This window comes from Sarcophilus harrisii, chromosome 1 (assembly GCF_902635505.1).
Source record: "Sarcophilus harrisii chromosome 1, mSarHar1.11, whole genome shotgun sequence".
Lineage (NCBI taxonomy): Eukaryota > Metazoa > Chordata > Mammalia > Dasyuromorphia > Dasyuridae > Sarcophilus > Sarcophilus harrisii.
This window is the reverse complement of record NC_045426.1, coordinates 304,567,648-304,591,375: the sequence shown is the minus strand read 5'-3', so window position 1 is coordinate 304,591,375 and position 23,728 is coordinate 304,567,648. Positions and strand designations below refer to the sequence as shown.

The 23,728-nt window shown below is 38.6% G+C and overlaps 1 protein-coding gene across 2 annotated transcripts in view; it reads right to left on the bottom strand.

The window, feature by feature from the left end:
- Positions 1-23,728, bottom strand: part of EMP2 (epithelial membrane protein 2) — a 50,585-nt gene that overhangs the window by 5,902 nt on the left and 20,955 nt on the right. The window contains exons 1-4 of one of the 2 annotated variants that reach the window (XM_003761707.3): positions 19,737-19,970; positions 4,415-4,542; positions 2,538-2,628; positions 618-764 (exon numbers count right to left, since the gene is read on the bottom strand). In XM_003761707.3, the coding sequence (XP_003761755.1) occupies positions 618-764; positions 2,538-2,628; positions 4,415-4,492 (316 nt within the window). In that variant the 5' untranslated portion in view covers positions 4,493-4,542; positions 19,737-19,970. Of the gene's footprint in view, positions 1-617; positions 765-2,537; positions 2,629-4,414; positions 4,543-19,736; positions 19,971-23,728 lie in introns of those variants that run through there. The other variant, XM_031944682.1, reaches the window with a different exon arrangement.

The window sequence follows — 23,728 nt, the reverse complement described above, 5'->3', positions numbered from 1 at the left end:
CATATAGAATTTAGCTAGCTGAGCTAATTAAATCATGCTTCAGTAATGGGATGCACCAAGTCAGAAATACAAGCCATTCATGTGCCTCTATTGAAATCTTTCTCTTCCTTCAAGATCAAGCCTTCTCCACGAAGACTTCCTTGGTTTCTCAGCTAAACATTATCTCTCAGTTCTAGACTCCTTTACTCATTCTTCCTTATCACATTCTTCCTTATATTATATTTATCTATGCACCCATCTAATTCCTTTTTTGTAACTACAAATCTACTTGAGGTCAGATCATATGTTATTTTGAATCTGTGTATCCCTAATACCTAGCAAAATGTCTTTTACATAATAGTTATTAAAATTGTTACAATGAAAAAAAAAGTTTAAAAAAAAACAAGGCAGAATAAATTGCATTTTTGGAATGGATCAAGGTCTAGAAAATTTAGGCTATTCTGTCAGACTCCCAATAACCATTATTCATTGGAACCCATGATAGCCTGCTGAAGATCGATTTCACAGTCATGTATAAATTTCAACCTCTCATCCTTTCTGCCATTTTTATGATTTATAGAAAGTGTTTGGTTGGAAATACTGACTATATTTCTCTTGTGACCCATTGTTTTACTTACATGACAGTAACTGGATAATTGAAGTTAGAACAAATCTCTCTCCTTGCTTCAGGCGGAAGAGTTGGAGCACAAAGATAAAGAGAGCTATGCAGCAAAGGATGGTGGAAAGGATCATGCTGGCTTGAACGGCTTGAATAGTAGTGTAATCTGGGAAAGAGACAAAGATTACCTCACAACTTGCTCTCCTCCAGCTGGTTACAGTCCTGCTCTTATTAAGCTTAAGTGCAAAATAAGGTACTTGAATTCCCTCAGTAAATGTTCTTAGAAAGGGCAACACAACAAGCCTTCAACAATGACCCAGGAACAGATTCACTCTGAATTTCCCACCAACCATCTCATTCATTTTTGCTATACATTCTCCATTTTTCCCTCTTTGTTCATGAAGAATCACAAAATATTAAAGCTGCAATGAAAAGCCAAGAAGGCCAATATTCCAGGAGCATAAGGTCCTTCCATCACCAGCCAGCTCCCTGCTCCCCCAGATCTTTGTTTTCTGTCCACAAAAAGAAATCAGATTTAAAATGTAAATATCCTTAGAAGAGGAACTATCCATGCTAAAGGATAAATGGCTGGTATGTACCTCCTTTCTCACAGTAGTTTTTTAGTAGTGTGTGTATAGAGAAAGAAGTCTGAGACACAGACGTTCTTCCTTATGTGATGATTTGGGGAAGGTGACATAACAGAGAGTAAAAAAAGGCTCCAAAAGAGAGGAAGTATTGGTACAATGTAAAGAAAACGGGCTTCCAAGTCCAAGATTTGAGTTCAGATCAGGGCTCTGATAGTTGCTGTTATTGTGTTCTTAGCCAAGACATTGAATCTCTTGGATCTCAGTTTGCTCATGTGTAAATTGAGAGAATCTGATGAGAGAGAGCTCTTTTTGAATTCTGCTGAAGTCCTTTCAGGCACCTTCTAGACCTAAGGTAGGCTAGCCTAATGGCCAATATGTCAGTTGAAAAAAAAGGTCAAACAACTGAAAATAAAACACAATAGCTTTTTCAATGTAGACCACCCCACACACAATGTTTTTTTTTAATTAGGTATTTAGAAATGGGGCAGCTAGAAGGCACAATGGTTAGCATATCAGATTGGAAGTCAGGAAGTTTCATTGAAGCTGGGCATCAGATATTTAACTAGCTAGTTAAATAAATATGATCTTGGTTAAGTGACTTAACTCTATTTACCTCAGTTTCCTCATCTGTAAAATGAGTTAGTGAGGGAAATGGTAACCTACTCCAACATCTTTGCCAAGAAAACCCCAAATGTAGTCATAACTGAAAAAAATGATTGAAGCAAAAAAAAAAGTACTTAGAGGCAGCATGGAAGAAGATATAAAATGCTGGATTTGGAATCAGGAAGATCTGCATTCAAATCTTGCTTCTGACACTAGCTGTGCCAGTCCCATTTCTTCATCTACAAAACTACATAAAATGATCTGCAGTGTTTACACGCCATTGCTCTGTCATCTATCTGTTTGATCTTGAGCAGATCAATTAGCAGAGGAGACAATGGGGACACGTGGACATGTACAGAATAAATATAAGAAGAATAAATATCAAGTGGCTAAATACAAGGTATTTGGGGAGAGATTCAGGAAAGGATATGTGTGTGTGTGTGTGTGTGTGTGTGTGTGTAGATAAGGGTGCATGAATTATGTCTTAACTAAAGAAAAGAATTCTCAAAGATAGAGGAGATGATAAAAGCATGCATTCCAGATTCAGGAGTTGGCCACTACCAAGGCATGGAGCTGGAACTTAACCTTAATGAGCCTGTTTCTTTCTCTTCAAAATGGGTGTACTTACACCTGCAGAATCTCCCTCAGAGAAAAGCTCACACAGGATCATGTATGTAAAAGGCTTTACAAACATTCAGACACTATACAATGTCAGTTATTATAATTACAAGAAACAGCATAATACTCACCATCAAGGGAGTCATTAATTTCTGTACAATTAGAATTGTTGCGACATACTCTCCAGATATCTGTGAAAAATCCCTCTCCTACCCACCAGGCCTGCAACAGACAACAGAAAAATGGAAAAGGTTCATGTGCAATAAAAGGCATCCTGTGGGATGACGTCATAGGGCTGCCCACACGTTGCCATCCTAAGGCAAGTCAAAGGCCTTTGTCCTTTGCTGGTACTGTTCCCCACCTCCTCTGTGAATGTTAATTGGTGATGTTGTTCATGCTACCCTACACATCCCAGAAATGGGTTGTTTGAAGATCAGAAAGGAAGAAGTAAAAACTAAGAAAGATTAAGCATTTCACAGCTCCCAGGGCCTTGGGGCATCATTACCCCTGGCAGTCTGGATAGCTGATTCTGTCAGGACAAAATCCTTGTCTACAGAGGCACACTTAGGAAAGAGCTCTCCCCAGTCTTTCTAGGAGTCAAGAGAAAGAGAGGTTTGAGAAATTCCTGGTATTTATCATACAGAGGCTCACATTGTCAGTGAGTGACAGAAGCAAGACCTGAATTTGTCATAATTTTTATCCAAGTTACAGTCTTTCTACCCCTAGTACACTGCCTATATCTAACAAGAGGAGACAGATGCTTGTCTAGTACAGTTTCTATCTCTTAGAGCCTCACCTGCCCAATGGGAGCAATGATACTAGTTGCCTCACTCTTGCCTATTGTGGAGTCAGGAAGACTCATCTTCCTAAGTTCAAATATGTCCTAAGACACTTACTAGTTGTGTGACTCTGAGCAAGTCACTTAATTTTATTTACCTCTGTTTCCTCAAATGTAAAATGAGCTAGAAAAGGACATGGCAAACCACTTGGTTGCCAGGAAAACCCCAAATGGGATCAGATATAACTGAACAACAAAACCATAATCCCACCTGATAAGTTTGTTTTGAGGAAAGTGCTATGTAGTCATTTATAAATATGAACTGTTCTTGCCCCCAGACTTGAAATTTCTGGGGACCTAAAAGTTCTTATCACTATAGCATGAATGTAAATGTAAATTCACCTTACAGGGTACTTAGAGTCCTGCCCTAAGAGTGGGGAAACAGGATGTCCAGGGATAGGAATTTTGTCCAGGGAAAAGGAAAAATGAAGAGCTAGACAGAATGATTTACAGTTGTTATGTGTTCTTCATTTTCAAAGAATGACAAATGGCATCACAGCACGATGCTTTAACTCCCGTGTGAATGGATTTAAGAGAGGCAAAGTTGTACACATTTGTCACCTTCACTCTTCTAGAGTCATTAAAAGTCCACTGCAAGACAAAAATCAGGCTGATGACCTTGGATGCAGCAGATAACCTGGGCAACTCTAATGCTCTGACCATTCCACAGCATCCGCTTCAGCCCTCTCCGTGGCTATGGGAACAAACTGTTCTCATCCACTCATTTTATGGGATGAAGTCTTTACATATTTGGGGGGTAGAAATCCCAATTCAGGGCTGCAGTTGTGCCCTATCAATTACCCCGCAACCCAACTTAGCCAACCTGCCAAGACTAGGGTGTGACTAGTATGCATGTTACAGCTTCTTGGAGTCACAGATGAGACTGGTGAACACCAAGGGTGGGTGAGCAGCCAGTTCTCCTTAAATACCAAGACCCCCTTTCTGGGGGAGAAAGTTCCTTTCTCCAAAGTAATTCTACCAAGTCTTATCTGCTTAGCCAAAGACTGGTACACACTTGCAAAAGCCTCTAGCTTCCTTCATCTAGCTCTAGAGATTTCTTACTTAGGGGGAGGTTTCCAAGTTCTTTTCTGAGTCTAAATTCTATGAGTCTGTGATTCTAGTTTCTATGACTATAGTTGTGAGATTGGAACACAGGGGGAAAATACTTACATTGTCGATGGTGGCGATGAACAGCAGCGCTGCTGAGGTGATGTGAAACACGATGATGAAAGCCAGAAGCACCAACATTCTCACAGTGAGAGTGGGGAAGGAGATTCCCCTTCTAAATCAGGGCAAAACTGTCCAAAAAAAGCAAACAAAACCAAGTCCATAAACATACTTTTTTTTTTAAAATAAGAGTTTCACATACCTCCTGCCTCTCCACAGAGAAACAGGGACTAGAAGCCTTTAAAAGCTGTCAGATGCCATCATTTTTGGATCAGTTTTGTGTAACTGTTTTTGCTTATTACAAAGAAGGCCTGGGTATGATATAAGATGTATTCATCAGGAGATCATTCTAGTATAAAAACAAGGGCATTAAAGAAAACTTTTAAAAATTTGGAATACTAAAACTCAGTAAAATTGTGGTTAACAAGTCCTTTTGTATTTTGTATTTAAATATTTAGTTTTTTGAGGTGATTCAAGGCAATTCCAATAGACCTGTCATAGAAAGTACCATCCACATTCAGAGAGAGAACTAGGGAGGCTGAATGCAGATCAAAACATATTATTGTCACCTTTTTTTGTTATTTGCTTCCCCCCCCCTCATTTTTTCTCGTGGCTTTTTTCCTCCTTTTGATCTGATTTTTTTTTTTGCTCAGCATGACAAATATGGAATTATGTTTAGAAGAATTGTACACATTTAACCTTTATCAGATTGCTTGCTGTCTTGGGGAGGGAAGAAGGGGAAGGAGAGGGAGAAAAATTTGGAACACAAGGTTTTGCAAAAGTGAAGGTTGAAAACTATCTTTGCATGCATTTGGAAAAATAAAATACCATTAAAATAAACAACAAACAAATATTTGGAATTTCCTAAATTTGAAATTCCACAAATCAGGACCCCCTCAAGAAAGACGCTTATAATTAATCCCAAGTCCCAACATTTCCTCATTGATGACAAGTGTTGTGATCACCAACTGGGGGTAGTGTAGGATAGGGTGGGAGATTTTGGCGTTTTTAAGCTAAGGTCTTTTCCAGGTCTCAGTTTGTCTAAGGTAACAAATACAAGAATTCTTAGACTTAGAAATGTATCATACCTTACTCCAGATTTATAGGCACTACAAAAACAATAATACTCCATCCAAAAGAAATGAGGCTGCTGCTGATGTATCTTATTAATGTCCATCTGGTAGGCATTTGCCTTGGTTTACTTTTCTAGGCCTAGGAATATAGTCTGTATCCATCCACCCATGCTTTCTCACTCGATTTTCCTTGTGGCCTGTGACATATGTCTCCATATGATAAAAGTCCAGAGTTAAGAATACTGTCCTATTATATATAATATATATATATAGTATATGATATATTTTTTAAAAATAAAAATAATATAATATTAAAAATATTTTAAAAATAATAATTTTGTATTTTATATTTTGTGTTTTGAAAAATATTTTTAAAATAGAACAAGCCTAGCCTCCCCCAACAGATTCTTTATACTAACCAGAAGTTGGCTAACTACCAGTAGTCAGTGTAGGAAAATCCTCCATCGGACATGACCTGACCTCTGTGCATTCTTCCTTTGGAGGATACAGCAGTTTGGCTAATACACACTCTCATCTTTCAAGATTACAAAGAGTCCTTTCTTGAGAAAAACTTTTAGAACGAGCTACCATGCAACACATCCAATGAGATGTAGGGCTAACCCTGATGCAAGAGGCTCTTGGGTCAGCTGCCACCGTGCCAAATGCCAAATTCCTAAATGAGGAATCTGGTAAGGCAAAGTGCCAGCGTAAGGAGGCCAGGGTAACTCGAGCACCCCACACAGAGGAAAACCATAGTCTATGTGACACTGAAAATGACTTTTTAAGCAAAGAGCTCTCTCCTCCTTCTCCCAAGCTGTTAAATAGGAAAATGAAAAAGTCAGCATCCCTCCTTGAGACTGATTCACGTGGGTATCAAACCTAAACAGTTAGAGATAACAGAGGATAAAATTCCATCAATAATGTACCTGACAGAGTGCCAAGTGTCAGAAGATAGGATTGAATTTTCATTTGTCTGTCATTGTGTTACATTTCTGGCAGTCTGCCTGGCAAGGCGTGAATACCAACGGAGAAGGGAATCTGAAGGCAAGGAAATCAGACAAGTGACTAACTCCACCCCATATGTGGATGCTTGGTTCAGGACTATGATCCCCATCTTCATCCTGTTATTCCTGCTTCTGATTGTAGCATTCAGAGCCCCTCATAATCTGGCCTTTTGCCTCCCACTGCACCTTAAGAGTTCTGGGATTGCAGGCAGGAAGACCGGAGATGCTTACTAGCCATGTGATCCTAGGTAAGTCACTTAACTTCTGTCTGCCTCTGTTTCCTCATCTGTAAAAGTAAGATAATAGTAATATCTACCTCACAGGGTTGTAAGAATCAAATGATATCCAGTGCTTAGCACAGTAACTGACACATTTGCTTAATAAGCAATTATTTCCTTCCCTTCTCTATTCCTATACAAACCTTCCATTCTAGCTTCTACTCATTGTGACTGTACCTGACCCTTACCATCACTTTAAGGTGAGGGTCCTCAACCTTTTCTCATCGATTTTTTCCTTCCATGACTTCTATTCACCATGAAAAGAAATAAATTCTAGGTTTGCCATGCATACGTACATAAGAAATAAAATTTAAAAATTAATTTCCATAAAGAAAATTATTTGGTAATAATATTTTTAGTATCATGAATGACTGAAAAAATTGTTAAATGTTTAATATGTGCCAAACATTATGCTAAATACTGGGGATATTTGTAGAGAAAAATAGCTAGTCCCTATTCTATCATAAAGTTGTTATCTCCCCAAGCCTCAATTTTTTTCCCTCATCAACATTACTACTTTTATACTAATGTAATAGAGTAAGAGAGCTATTTGCCAAAAACACCCTACGCAACCTATACAGACTTCTCATAGCCCTTAAGAGCATATGTTCCCCAGAAGTTGGAAACCCAGACTATAAACTTTGGATTTGAGATGATAAGCCCTTTGGAGTTTTTTTCCTCCTAGGAACTAGCCTGCATTTGAGGTGATTGTCGCCAGGTGGTGTCTTGAGACACGTTACTATAGAGTAGCTTCTTAAATTTGCTCCAGGTATCTGGATAATGAAGAACAGGAACAGCGAGTTATCTAATAAATGATAGCGTTTCTAAAATATAAAAATATAACCCTGTCAAAACACACCATAATATTACGATAGTTTATGAAACAATTTTCAGATAAATTAAAAAATCTTAATGAAAATAAAAACATTTGCAAGGCTCCTTGACTGACTCCAAATAATCTGAAACAAAAGTACAACTTTTTAATACCTATATTTTACTAGTGTTGTTGAGTGACTCCAAATAATTAAAAATGAGTATCACTTAGAGGAAGCAAAGAGTTTTTGCATAGCTGGATATGGATAGGCTGCAAATGCAACAGACAAGGAATTGTGAAAAAGAAACAGCATAAAATATGGCATTCAGGAAATGTGTGATCAAAAAAGAAGATGAACTTGTAGCAACAACAAGTGATTACCAATGGACATTTCACTGAGTTCCATTAGTATCCACACAAAGGTGGCAGAAATACAATATAAACTTTTTAAGCACAGGAACTGTTCTTTCCTCTCTATCTTTCTTTTCCTCCTCTCCTTCCTCTTTCCCTCGCTCTTTTCCTCCTTCCTTCCTTCCTTCCTCTACTTTTTTTTGAATTTGTAACTTCAGTGTCTAATACAAAGTATTTCATAAATGCTTGTCAACCGACTATTATTTGGAAGCCCCCAATATATTGAGTTGACCCTCAGGAGCAAACTTATGGGACTGTAGAGACAAGCATCACATAGTATGGGAAGCTATGGAGGGGTTGTGATCTGCATTCAAATGAATGAGTTCACTGAGTCATTTATGTATTTTGAATGCAAGTTAAACACATTCTTCTGCTAAACTCTAAATGTTTTCAGTTACCATTTAATGCTGGTTTCTTTAAAATCAAATAAAAGTTTTCCTGAATCTTTCCTTAAAACCTAGAACCTTCCAAAGTATCTATCCATTTTGCTTATAGTACTTTGGTCTGGCTTGACATCAAATATTATGATTATTTTCTTTAATTACCTTAACTAGAACCTTATCTGTGTCTCTCTCTCCAGAAGGATCTGAACTCCCTACATCTTTTTTTTTTAATGGAGGAAAATTAGAAGAGGAAGGTTTTCCTTCTGGCTTGATAGAGATTCATAGAATTTGTTGTTGTTGTTCTTGTTGTTCCTTCATTTTCAGAGGCCCAGTGATACCGCAGGGATTCATGCTTGGCTTGTATGTGAATTAGTTTTAAGTGAGACAGAGATAGCAAAGCCATCAGCCTCACTTTCAGAATGTGAGGATAGGAAAGGTTTTCAAGCTTTTCTAAAACCAATCCCTTCAATTTTACAAATTAAGAAATCAGCCCAGAGACATGAATACCCAGCTCACAAACTGCAAAGACAGGACTAGAACCCAGGTATTTTGACTCCTGGCCCAGTCATCTTTCCACTATGTCATGCCGTGGTTTCTCTCAGTGCCAAATCCCTGGATGCTCTCTGTTCCTTGTGGCCAACAGAGAAGGGGAGAAAAACATGATGGGATTACACATTGCATTTTTATACACCACATTACTGTCTTTTTTCCAGTTAAGGGGGAATTTTTTTGATAGCCAAATTTTCTAGTTATTCACTCCCCTTCCTGTGAAACTCACCCTTTGTAGGCCAATTATTTTGCACACACTGGTTAAAAACTAGTCTTTAATCAGCTTAGTATTAGCTTCCAAGTCTCTTCAGAAGGCATACTAATTTCTCTGCAAAAAAACCACAAGGGAGGAAGGGGGGAAACCTTCCCAATTGAGTTATACAGTGGTTTCCTCAACACCCTCAAAATATACCACATACAATCTCTAACATCCTTGTCATTCTTCCCACTGTTCCCTCTGCCTGGAGCACCCATCTGTTTCTCTTTCTTAGTCTAAACCCTACCCATCCTTCAAAGCCAAGATCAAGCCACACTTTCTCCAGGGAGGATTCCATGTTCTCTACAACTCATAGTAATTTCTCCCTAGACTACTGATCAGGGGAACCATTCATGGAACTTGATCCCATATAGCAATACCTCAGTGGTTCATTCTACTGTGAAAATGACCCTGAATTCTTAAAGCTGACAAATCCCAAACTCTTACAAGGTCCTAGCAAGCTGAAGAAGCTTTGAGTGACAGCCCATTGACTGTGCACCAGCTACATAAGATCAGTGGAGCCAAAATCTGGATTGCTCCCTGTTATCTCTTGAATCCAATACTAACTCTAACATTTAAAGCCCTTCGGGCTCTAGTTTCAACCTACAACCTTGTCATATGCTAATCTTCTTCAGTTGCATTAATCTAACAAACTGATCTTCTTGCTCCTCACACAAAATACATTCTCATCCCTGTGCTTTTACTGTCATTCCCCAGACCTAGAATGTTATTCCTCCTCGTGTCCACCTCCTAGAACCTCCAAGTTTCCTTCAAAATTCTTGCTCAAAGATTAATTTCAGAAAAACCTGGAAACACATAAATTGATGCTGAGTGAAGTAAGCAGAACCAAGACAACATTGTACACAGCAACAATAAGATTATGTGATGATCAAGTATGATGGACTTGGCTCTCTTTAACAATGTGGTGATTTAAGGCAATTTCAATAGACTTGTGATAGAAAAATGCCATTTCACCCAGAGGAAAAACTATGGAGCCTATATGTGGATCAAAACATAGTATTTTCTTTTTCTTCTTTCTCTTTTAAATTAATTTATTTTTAATATGCATTGCTTTATAAATCATATTGTGAGAAAAAAAATCAGAACAAAAGGGAAAAAACTATGGGAGAAAAAAAAAACAGAAAACAGAAATGAACATAGCAGTGTTCATTTACATTCAATCTCCATAGTTCTTTTTCTGGTTGCAGATGGCATTTTCTGTCCAAAGTCTATTGGGATTGCTTTAGATCACTGAACCATTGAGAAGAATCAAGTCTTGCATATTTAATCACCACACCTTCTTGCTGTTGTTGTGTATAATGTATCACTAGTTCTGCTTATTTTACTCAGCATTGGTTCATGTAAATCTTTCAGGCCTTTTTAAAATCAGCTTATTCATAATTTTTTAATAAAATAATAATATTCCATTACCTTCATATACCACAATTTGTTCAGCTATTCCCCAATTGATGGGCATCCACTCATTTTCCGATTCCTTGCCACCACACACACAAAAAAAACCTACTACAAACAGTTTTGCACATGTGGGTCCTTTTTCCTCCCTTATGATTTACTTGGGATACAGACTGGATAGTGGCACTGCTGGGTCAAAGGGTACACACAGTTTTATATCCCTTTCGGCATAGTTCCAAATAAAGCACAGTATTTTCACCGTTTGCTTTTTTTGTGTGTTTTTTTCCCTTTTGGTCTGATTTTTCTTATAAAACATGACAAATATGGAAATATGTTTAGGAGGATTGCACATAGTTAACTATGCTGTCTTGGAGAGGGAGGAAGTAAGGGAGTGAGGAAGAGAAATTTGGAACACAAAATCTTACAAAAATTAATATTGAAAACTATCTTTACATACATGTATTTGGAAATATACTGTTGAGGAAAATAAAGTTCTTCTCAAAAGTTATCTTTGCCTTTTCCCCAGTAATTTAAGCTCTCTTTCCAAATAATCATATATATATAATATATATGTATGTTTTGTATCTATTTATTCATATATACATTATTTCCCCCACGTGACACTATAACAATAAACCATATTATAGCAGGTATGTTACTGTTGTTGATATCAGTCATTTCAGTCATGTCTAACTCATCATGACCCCATTTGGGGTTTTCTTGGCAAAGATACTGGAATGGTTTGCCATTTTCTTCTCTAGCTTATTTAATAGATGAGGAAACAGAGAAGAGATAAGTTTTGCCCAAGATCACAAAGCTAGTTATTAGGAAGTCCAGAACTCTTTCTACCATACTGCTCAGCCTCTCCAAAGACCATAAGCTCATAAGACCTTAGACCTTAAGACTGAGTGAAATAAGCAGAACCAGGAGAACATTGTAGGCAGCAACAATAAGATTGTGATGATCAAGTATGATGGACTTAGAGCTGGAAGGAACCTTAGATATAGGAAACTTAGTCCAGATGCCTTAGCAGTGGTGCTTCCAGAGTGGTGCTTCCAGAGAATAAGCAGCTAGGAGGTGAAGAAGACAGCTCATTGGGTTTGTACTTAGGAAGACCTGAGTTTAAATTCAGCCTCAGATACTTATTGGCTGTGTGACTCTCTCTTTTCCTCGGCTATAAAATGAGGAGAACAACAGTTCGTATCTCTCAAGGCTCTTGTGAGAATCAAATGAGATAATATTATAAAGTGGTTAATACTGTGCCTAGCACACAGTAGGTGCTATATAAATGCTTATTCTTTCTCCCCTCCCAGAGTTAGTGCACTTCCTACTTGGTCTCAATATTAGGTACAACTAACATAGTATTAGGAATAAAGATAACATTATCTTTAATCTCAATATATGTTCAACTCATAATGACTTTTCTTCTCCAAACTTGTTTCAAGGTCCCCCCCCCCCCAAGGAATTCTTAAAGAATTGTATGCAGCCCCATATGCATGGATTGGTCCCATTTTCCTCAGATATTTGCTATTCTGAACATAGAGGGCTGGACCAAATGACTTTTCTAGATTTATCCCAGCTCCAGAAGTCTCAATCGATCCTGTGAGTTGCCATTCTGTGACTTACAAAACTGCTTTTGGCGCAGTTCAAACGGTTTTCTCAGCAAAACTACATCACTGCAGGATATTACTTTCCATCATACCCAATCACACTTAATTACTGCCACCTTCCATGTGCAGGCTCAGCAAAAGAACAAGTCAGTCACAGGGGGGAAATATAGAACAACATTCAGGATGGCATCAGCAAAGACTATTAAGATTTAATTAGTTTTGATTAATGAATGAAAGTCAATTCCTCCAGGGGCTCTCCAGTAGCATTCTGTAAGATTGTCTTCAGTTCTGTTCTATTTAACACATTTTTATTGGCGACTTGCATGATGACAGGGAGGGTGTGCTGGCCAGATTTTTGGAAAGCATGAAGCTAGCAGGAAGAGTTAATATAATGGATGACAGGATGAGGATCCAAAAAAAGATTTCAATGGGATAGAACAGTGGATTCAATCTGGAGGAGAGAGACTGGACCTGTAATTTTATTAGTCTAGAGAACAGGTGAGAAAACTCCTTCAACAAAGGCAGGTTGTCACCTTCTTTTCAACTTAGGGTCTTAGAGAGGTGCCTGGAGTAAACTACAGAATTTACATATATATATATATATATATATATATATATATATATATATATATATAAATCTTGTGCAGCACGATAAATGTGGAAATACGTACAGAAGAATTGCACATGCTTAATATATATTGTATTTCTTGCTGTCTAGGGGAGGGAGGTGGGAAGAAAGGAGGGAGAAAAATTTGGAACACAAGGTTTTGCAAGGGTGAATACTGAAAACTATCTTTGCATATATTTTGAAAATAAAAACCTATTTTATACACACACATGTATTTTAACTTTTCTTTCATTTTTATCTTATGGTCATTTCCAACTCTAGCCTCTCACCCTTTGTAATCCAGAAAGTCATCTCTTTTAACAGAGATAAAGAACAAAAAAAGTACTTCAGTATAACTACTCAGAACTGCTAAGGGGTACAGCGGGCAGATCACTGGTCCTGGAGTTAGGAAGTTTAGTTGTTGTTATTCAGTCATGTCTGATTCTTAACACCCAAGCAATGGACCATATGCCAGGTCGTCTGTCCTCCAAAGTATCTCATGATACGCTTTCATCCTCTGCTAACCCCTTCTCTTTTTTTTTGCCTTCAATCTTTCCCAACATTAGGATCTTTTCCAATAAGTCCTATCTTCTCATTATGTGGCCAAAGTCTTTAAGCTTTCAACTTCAGTATTTAACTTTTCAGTGAATAGTCTGAATTAATTTGATCTCCTCGCAGTCCAAGAGATCTCAAAAGTCTCCTCCAGCACCATAATTCAAAAATGTTGCTTCTGTGGCACTCAGCTTTCTCTATAGTTAGGAAAGAGTTAGGAAGTTATAGTTTGGAAGACCAGACACTTACTAACTGTGTGACCCTAAGCAAGTCACTTAACTTTGTTTGCCTCAGCTGCAAAAAGAACCAGAAAAGGAAATAGTAAACCATCCAGTATCTTTGCTAAGAAAACTCCAAATGGGATCAGGAAGAGTTGGGCATGACTGGAAGAACTGAACAACAACATAATTAATCATAACTAACAATATAAGAATTATTTTTTACCCTTAGTTCTCCACCTTGCAACAGTGAGTGCATTTTCTCAACCCTTCTCCAAGAACAGACTTGGTCATTTTTAATTACAAAGCATTCAGTTTTGTTGAGTTTTGTTTCTATTGTCTTTCTGTTGACATTGTAATAATCATTTTACAACACTCTTGAGAAATGGAAGCTAATATTATCCTCATTGTAGTACTCATTATGTATATTATTTTCTTGCTATTCCTTATGCATCCTCAGTGCCCCTCTCCATACCTTTTAACTAGCTTTCTCCTATATCTGAAATGTTCTCTTAACATCTTCTTATTAGAATCCCTGACTTCCTTTAAGACCTAGTTAAAGTACTTTCTTTTATAAAAATCTGGCTAGTATTTTCTCCTATATAACTGTTATATTGTTGTTCTTCTGTTATTCAGTCATGTCTGACCCTGACCCTGTGGACCATATCGTGCTAGTGTATTCCATGGGGTTTTCTTGGCGAAAATACTGAAATGGTTCACCATTTTCTTCTACAGGGGATTAAGGCAGAGGTTAAATGACTTGCCCAGGGTGACATAGTATTTGAGGCTAGATGTTAATTCAGGTCTTCCTGACTCCAGAACATCCACTGAGATACCTAGTTGCCTTCAAGGTAAACACAGGTTAACTAATATGCCCAAGGTCATACAGTTAGTATCTGAAGCTGCATTTGAACTCAGGTGTTCCTGACTATAGGACTACCTCCCATCTATTCTGTATGTATCTTGTATCTGCTGATTTATGTCCATATTATCTTTCTCACAATATAAGCTCCATAAGCAGGGAACGTTTGGGGGTTTTTCCTGTATCCTTTGTACTAAGCATTGTGCCTGACACATAGTAGGTGCTTAATAAATGCTTGCTGATTGATTGCTTCTGTTAATATATGTCTTCCTGTGCTTTTCTAACTTCATCATGACAACTGTAATGTAACACAATTTGTTTGACCATTCCCCCACTAATGGGTTGTTTGCTCCCCAAAAGAAGGACTGCTATAAATATTTTCGTATGTTTAGATGCTTTTTCTGAGGGTAGAAAGAATTTCATTTGAAAATGCCCTCAGGAAATTAGAAGGAAAAAAATCTTGAAAAAAAACCACACAACTTAAATTCAGAAGATGTGATTTTGAATTTTGCTCTGTCTACTCTATTTGTGACCTTAGGCAAATTATTTCATCTCAGCTTCCTCATTTGACTTTATTCAGTTTAATTTTTAGAAAATTGAGGATATCAAACTATGGAATAACATCCCTCCCCTCCCCCACCCCCCAGATTTTGTAGTCAAAAATTCTCATTTCAGAATCTGGTCCTGGCATTTCCTGCCTATAGGACTCTCTGGACCTGTTTCTTCATCTGAAAATGGGGTAATTGTTCTAAATTATCTCAAATGTCCTTTCCAGCTCTAAATTCACATATTTTGGGGGGCCTCAATAACAAGTATATTAGGGTCTCCCCACCCCCAACCAATACCGTACAATCTTGACCTACTTTATTGGAAATTTAGAAGCTAGACTATCATCTGGCCTTATATAAAATATTATGTCAAATACTAGATACCACATTTTAAAAAGGATCCTGACAAAGTAGAGCATTACTCAGTTTAAGACTTTCATATGAGGGACAGTTGCAAGAAATGGAGAAGCCTGGAGAAGAAAAAAATGAGAGGCAATATTATCAATCTTTAAGCCAGTTAAGAAGTACTGGGAAAGTTAGCTCTCTAGATATTGGTTTGCTAACTGACAGTGAAAAAATCAGACTAGAATAGATTTCCCAACTACATATTTGGGCAAGTTTGTATTGATTTGAAAAACTTTTGCCATTAATGGTCTTTTCTTCTCAACTCCTGTACTTAGAAAAGTTATTCTTTGTATTATTATTACATATTTTATTTTATATAGATATAAAAACTATTATTTTATTACTATATCATACATAATAATAATTTACATATGTTATATATAGTATTATATCTTTCAGTCTTCCTCTATTTTGCTCTTCCAATACTATATATCTGTCTTTTTGGCTTCTGAGTCTCCTCTATTCTGTGACCAAGACTATGGAATAATAATGATAATAGCGGCGATGTATGATGCTATATGATGTATGATGTATGCTATATGATGTATGATGCTGTATGATGCTAAAAAGAGTAGCTAATGTTCATGTCATGCTTTAAAGCTTGTAAAGCACTGGCTCATTTTGGTCACAGGTGAAAGTCAGTATGGCATAGCTTTCTGACTTTGGAGTCAGAAAGACACGGTGTTCAAGTTCTTCTTTGGATATACATTAATTATATGATCCTGGGCAAGTCACTTAATTTTTCAGTGTTCTAAAGATTCTCCAAGACCATAAGTTATAGAGAAAGTGCCAACCTGCAATGATACAGGAACTTTCCAAGACTCTCTTATGTCAATAAAATCCTCTATCCTTAATTGTTTGTAAAGAATTTGGATATTTCATTGGACCAAAGTATAGTTAAGGTTGGGGAGCACTGGACTTGTCTTCCAAAGTCACTTCCAACTCTAATAATAATGAATCTCTTAAATATAGGTGGGGCTGGCATATGGATCAAACATGACTTCACAAAACTACTAGTGAAGTATCCCTTTTGCCTCTTGGAAAAGAGATGATAGCTTACAGAAGCAGACCAATACATAGGTTATTAGACATGGCCAATGGGTTAAATTTTTGCTTAATTGTACTTCTTTGTTATAAGAGATACAAAGTGATGGCAGGGTGACCGAGTCTAATTAAAATAATCAAGAAATATCTAACAAAATAAATAAAAATACACTTGGGTGATGTTAATGAGGTTTTCTAAGTCAATATGCTGCCTATAGGATTTATTTCAATTTAAAACTGCTTTTAGACAACTATGGTAGATTTCCTAAGTTTTCTCTACTTTGGGCTAAACATTTCTCAGTTCCTTTCCAGGGGTCCTCAAACTACGGCCCACGGGCCAGATGCAGCAGCTGAGGACGTTTATCCCCCTCATCCAGGGCTATGAAGTTTCTTTATTTAAAGGCTCACAAAACAAAGTTTTTGTTTTTACTATAGTCCGGCCCTCCAACAGTCTGAGGGACAGTGAACTGGCCCCCTATTTAAAAAGTTTGAGGACCCCTGATTTAACCAATCCTTATATTCCATTGTACCGTGCACTCTCACTTTCCCAGATGCCATCTTTTGATTGGTTATGTTCTTGCTTATTGATTCCTTTCCTAAAAAATGACAGCATGATCTGAAGCCAATATTAAGAAGTAGTTTGACCAGATACAGCAGATTTTTGACCTTGCTCCTTCTCAACACTATATTTCTGTTCTTGCAGTCTAAAATGCTAATAACTTTTTTTTTTTTTTTGGCTTCCATGTCATTCTGTTGACTCATGGTGAGTTTGCAATCCACTGCAACACTCAAGTTGTTGCTTTTTCTTCACTTGAAGTGTTGTCTAGCCACACCTCCTCAATTCTATTCTTGGGCAGTTTATTTTTTTTTAACCTAAGTTTAGGTCTTTACATGTATCCCTATTAAATTTCATTTTATTAAACTCAGTCCATCCTTCTAACCTGTCAAGGTCATCATGCATATTGATTCTGTCATCTGCCATGTTAGCTCTTCCTCTTGGTTTCACTCCATGTACAAATTCAGCATGCAAGCCATTTATAGATTCGTGGATCACAAGATCATAAAATTAAACCTGAAAAGAACCTTAGAGGTCAGGTCACCAAGTTCAACATCTTTATCTAGCTCAGGAAGACTGAATGACTTACTCACACAGCTCACAAATATCTGAGGTGAGATTCAAGCTTCAATTTTCCTAATTAAAAAGACAATCCTCAACCCATTACACTACGCTGCTTCCCACATGTACTCATCCAATTATAAAAATATGGGATTGAAGGATGCTGAGGATGAACCATTGGGCCTAGTTTTTCAACCAGTTCTGAATCCACCTAACTCTATTATCATGTAGTCTTTATTCACTCATCAAAGAAACATTTAAATGCCTACTATGTGGAGATAGCCCTGTGTTATGAATTGAAAATGATATAAAAATTAAATTTAATGAAATTTTATGAAGCTTCCAATTTAGTCAGTGACACAGCCATAAATATTGAATAGTATAACAACAAGAGCATTGTTGTTTGTCTTTTGTTCCCAAAAAGGACCATAATATCAAGGAAGGGATGCCATGACAAGCAAGTAAATTGGATTTAAATGAGGGAAGGCTAAGCAAGCTCACCTGCCTCACCTTCTCACTTCTCAGGGTCCAATGACAAGCTAGCGATCAAGATAAATGAGTGCCTTAGAGATCTGTGAAACAAAGTGCTTTGAGAGATCTAAGTTAATCATTCTAAATGGAAGGATTAGAGAAGCCAAAAAGAAGGAGGTGGCATTTGAATTGGCTTTAATAAATGAGCTTGAATTCAACAGATTTAGGGGTGGAAGACATTTATTAACTGCTGGCTATATGTCAGATACTGTATTTAACTCCTGGGGATAGAAACAAAGGCAAGACAGTTGCTGCTCTCCAATAATTCAGTCTAATGGGACTGAGTCACAAATGGGAAAATAAGAAAACAACTATATTATAAACTAGATGCATGAATTAGAGGTAATCCCAGGGAAAGGCACTGAGATTAAAGAGGACCAGAAAAGTATAAGACTTGAATCCAGGTCTCCTTAGCTCCAAGACCAGCTTTCTATCTACAATGACACCACAAATATGAATTATTTCCAATTTATTACCCTTCAAAATGGCCTCCAGAAACTAGAAGGCTAGCTAGCTTTTTGTTTTAAGCATACTATAAAAAAATGGAAGAAGGCTTCATCAGATTGCAATTCCATCTTGACTTCCCTCGCTTCCAGCCCTAAATTTCACATAACATTTATAGAACAACAGAGAAAGTTGGAGCTAAGACTTCATCCACTATGACCCATTCATTTCACAGATGAGGAAACTCAAGTCCCCAAGGAGAAGCTGATCAGGGCTAAAAAGAGGAAGTGAATGGATTTGCTGCAGGCAGTCGCTGGCATTCTCCTACTAGCCTCAGAATCCGAGGAGGTGACAATGACAGGGGAGGACTGGGGGGGGGGGGGGGGGGGGGGGGGGGGGGGAGTGGCTGTTGGGAAGTGTAGGCAAGCCTGAGAACTGAACGGAATGTCTATGGCTGAGTGACATTTGGAACGCTAGCAACTCATCAGCCTGAGGAACAGCCTCCTGGAAGACCCAGCCAGGCGGATCTTCTGGTAATGTGAGTAAACAGGGAGACCTGATATAGCCCAGATGCTCCCTCAAATGCCCTGACAGGGCTTTGTCTAATTATGTGCTCGGAACAACTTTTTTTTGTTGTTTTTCTGTTTTGTTTTTGGTATTCTACATCTATATCTATGTCAATTATATATTGAGATAGATTTTTTTTCCCCTTTCTGTACTCCATTTCTAGTTGTAGGAGTGGGGAAATGCACAAACAGTTCTGGTTCTGACTCACTGACCCACCCTCGGATACCCGTCGAAGATGTAGGGGGGAAATCTGTGGAAAGGGGAGCCCACCTATTTCTAGCTTGTTCTTGCTCCCTTGTGAATGAATAAGGCTTGGAGCCTAAAGATTTTTTTTTTCATAGATTCTTCTCCATTGTCCTTACTACGGATTTCATTATCACCTTCCAGGTCCTGAGATCTCTCTGAAGGAAGCCAGACAATTATGCTCTCCCGCCTTACTCAGTGTTGTTTGCCATTAAACAAGAGCTCCAGAGCCACAACAGCTTTCTCGCCTGAGAAGCGCATGCTGTGAGTCTGGCCGTTCTGTCCAGCCAACTTCCATCCCCACCCTCTGCAGCTCTTCCTACAATTTAAGCTGAGAGTTAATATCGGAGCTGATTACAACGGAGAACAATGGACCCAGAACCTTTCCATACAGACCTTGCGTGTTCAGTTGTCTAGGAGCCAGGCACAGTCAATCCACAGCACCAGTTTGTTCCAACGAGTGAGAAGGCCCTGGATCCCAAACCCAGGGAAAGGCCGAGCCAATGGAACTTCATCCAGAGGAGGAGATGCAGAGAGAAAGAGATGGCAAAGCTGGTGCCGGCTGCTGGTAATCCAGCTTCTGTGCAAGCTAAGAGTCTCATGGAATCTGCTCCTCCCCACCACCCCTGCTCCAGGCCACTCCCACAGTCTCAAGCACTCCAAGGCCCACAGTGGCTTCTATATTTTTATTCAGGAAGGGGGAAGGTCAGCTCAGTCTTCTGGTCTGGAATCTGGACCGCTGCCCAGATCTCCAGGCGTCAGCAGTGCCCCCGGAGTTTCCTGTTGAAGAGGGGAAGCTCCCCTACTCCAGGAAGCCCTAGTTTCTGCCAGTTTGGGGTATGGGGTCCCTTAAAAGTCAACACAAAAGCAAACAATTTCTACTCCTCAGTCACCCCCTCCTATCTGGGGCCAACAAAAGGACATTGTGACTGGGGGTACCAGGATCAGAAAGAATGGGTGATGATTCGACTACTCAATTTGACTCGGCTGCCTAAGAAGTGACCAGCACTGTGCTATGTGCTGAAGGCACAAAGAAACAAATAATAAATAAAATAATGATAGATAGAACAAATAAAAACAATCTGTGACTTCAAGAAGCTTCCATTCTACTGCTCAGTGAATGACTGGAAGCTTTGTGCTTCACCTTCTGCTAGTTGCTATACAGCACAAATCAAGCAACCTCACCTCCAGGCTGAATGATGGGGAGCAGGGGAAGAAGCTAAGAGGTTTCCCTCCACATCTCCAAGCACAGTTCTTACTGCAACAAGAGAATTATCCTCCTAGGAATGGCTTCCTTCAGATGCTGAGAACCATCTACTTTCTGGCTTACTGCTCCCTTATCTATTTGCTACCAGACTATTTCCATCTCCGAAGAGTACTACTGCCAGATTTAGAACTGGCAGGAATTTTAGCAATCATTTAGTCCAACCTTTTCATTTTAAAGAAGGTAAAATTAAGGCTACGGGAGTAAATATGGTTTGCCCAAGGTGTAGTGGATAGACAGTACTAGGTAGTAAAGTGAAATAGAGCATTGGCCATGGAATCAAGAGGACCTGAATTCAAATCTGAACCTAGGCACTTGAACAAGTAACTTAACCCCAACTGCCTCCTCAAACAAAACAATAAAAAAGAAACATGATGGTGCATGAAGACAGGCTAGTTAATCTTAAAGGACTTATAATTTAAAAGAGATTGAATTGTTGCTTATTCCTATGGTGCAGTAAATTGAATGCTAGGCCTGAAACTGGGAAAACCTTTGTCTCTTACTAACTCTGTGTCTCTTGGCAAGTCACTTTATCACATTGAACCTCAGTTTCCCCATTTGTAAAATAAAGGTGTTGAATTACATGGCCCTAAGGGCCCCTTCCAGCTGTAATTTGATAATCACAGCACAGATCCAGCATTCTTTGAACTTATTTAATGTTTGAGACTTTATTTGTCCTTTCCTCTGTAGCAGGGGTCTTTAATCTTTGGCAGTCTGGTGTATACTTTTTCAAAATAATATGTGTCATTCTAATGCATAGGATTAAAAAGGAAAAAATGTAATCCTGATGCATCAGATAACAAAGGAAACCAGTTATAATGAAATATAGTTATCAAAATATTATAAAATAATTTCATGAACCCCAAGTTAAGGACATCTATTCCATAAGATGGCCAATTTCAGTTTTCCTGGTATTTTATTTGACAAGAGGGCACAGTTACAATCTCTTCCTTAGATTTTGTTGGCAGTATCCCTTCTTGACCTCTATCCCTCACTCCAATGGGACTTGAGGTGGAAATTCTGTTCTTAACTGTCCTACCTCCATACTTGATGGGCATATGAAACAAGGGGAGAAAATGCAAGGTAGAATGGGGGTATGTGAGTCTGAACAAGGAAATCCAAAGTCATTTTCATTTCAGAAGTTGAACAAAATAATTCCCTTCCCCCCCAAAAAATAAACTCAAATCCTTTTCTTTCTTTTACTAGTTGTGGCAGTGGGAAAATACACAAACAATTCTGGGTCTGACTCACTGACCAGCCCTCAGAAACCAGTGAAAATGTGGAATGGGGGGAGTTTTGAAAGGGGAATTACCTATTCCTAATATGTTCTTGGTTTCTTATGAATGAATAAGGCATGTGGCAAGAAAATCAAGCCTTATCCCAGAATAGGAGAAACTGATGAAATGATCCACAGGGACAGAGAGGAAACAACTTGCTTATTGGGTCCACATCCTCTGCCTTCCTCCTACACTGTTCTTTAAGGACAGGTTATAAAAGCAAAAGAAAGGAAAATAAATTTTAAAAAGACTATTCTGGTCTGTATTCATAGTCCAATATGTCTCTGTCTGCCTCCTGTTTTTCAATTGGAAGCCAATGAGTTCAAAAAACTCTTCCTGGTCCTCTCGCTTCTCAGTCACCATCCCCAGCCATTCTTCAAACCTGGCTCCTCGAAACAGCTTCACAGCTTTCCCCAGCACTAAACTCCCTCCTTTCCCCTTCACAATCCCAGACAACACAAACGGGAGCTTTGTTAGGACATCTGGCTCAGGCTGCCTCACTACAGCCTGTCCACAGCAAAGGAAGGAGACAACGGCTTCAGGGACAGACAAGAGGATAACAACCCTATGTTTGGCTAAACCTCTCGACTTTCTAATTACCTCCTGTCTGGGCCCACCCAGAACCCTCCAAAACCAACATCCCAGTAATGTTCACAAGATTTCAGTTTATCTAAGACAGAACACAGAGAAAAACAAAAAAAGCCAGTAGAATGATGTCTTTTCAATATAAGCACTGAATGTGATTTAGCTTTTCAAGGAGACTATTTCTAAAAATGAATTTCCATCATCTCAGTAATAAATTTAGGCAGGAATTTACAGAAAGCCATAGAGAACCTGTACTATATTGTTCAAAGAACTGATCCACTTTCCTGGTCATCCCTTTGAGTTGTTTCCAGGAAGAGCATCCACACTCCCCCCACTTGGCCATCCTTGTTTCGGATTATAGAATAAGGGATGCAGCCGGTGAATGCTGAGCCAATTTCTCTTTCTCTTAAATCATCTGTAGGAGTTAAATGAATGATTATAGTCTCAATAGCACTATGCTTCTAATTAACAGGACTAAGCTGTCCCAAGTGTACTCAGCAAAGTTCTAAACTCAACTGAAACCCATTATCTCTCCCAAATCACTCCCCACTAACTTTTGCCAAACCATTTTAGACATACTGCCTGAATAATATCCGTTTCCAGACTTGGTCAGAACTAGAAAGTCACCATCGCCAATATTCCCTCCTAAACCCACAAGTTTTCTGGCTTTATTCCATGCTCTAATTGATTCAACTAAGCAAATGTGTAGTATCAGCCATATGCCTGCCACAAACTGGGTGACTAAGTGGCACAGTAAAAAGAGTACCTGGTCTGGAGTCAGGAGGATGCAAGTTCAAATTCGACCTCACTTACTAGCTCTGGGACCCTGGGCAAGTCATTTTACCTTTGCCTCAGTTGCTCATCTGTAAGATGGTCTGGAAAGAAAATGGCAAAATCATTCCGATGTCTTTGCCAAGAAAGCCCCAAAGGGAGTCACAAATTCACCAACAACAATATGCCTATAATGGGGGATACAAAGACAAAGTGCTAAACACACTCTCCCCTTAAGAAACTTACATTCCACTGAAGGGTAAGTAGGAAGGACACATAATGTAGACAGATAAGTAGGTAAAAATAACAAGAGGCAGCATGGCGTAGTCTTAAATTCAAGGCACACCTTGGATATTCATTGGTTGTAAGACCCTGAATAAGTCACTCAAGTTTTGAGTGCCTTGGTCACATAGATAAGGTTAAAAGCAATTACTAATCTGCCTAAATAGGGATAATCTTGGGGGTTTCAGCATTACTAATACTTTCTAAAG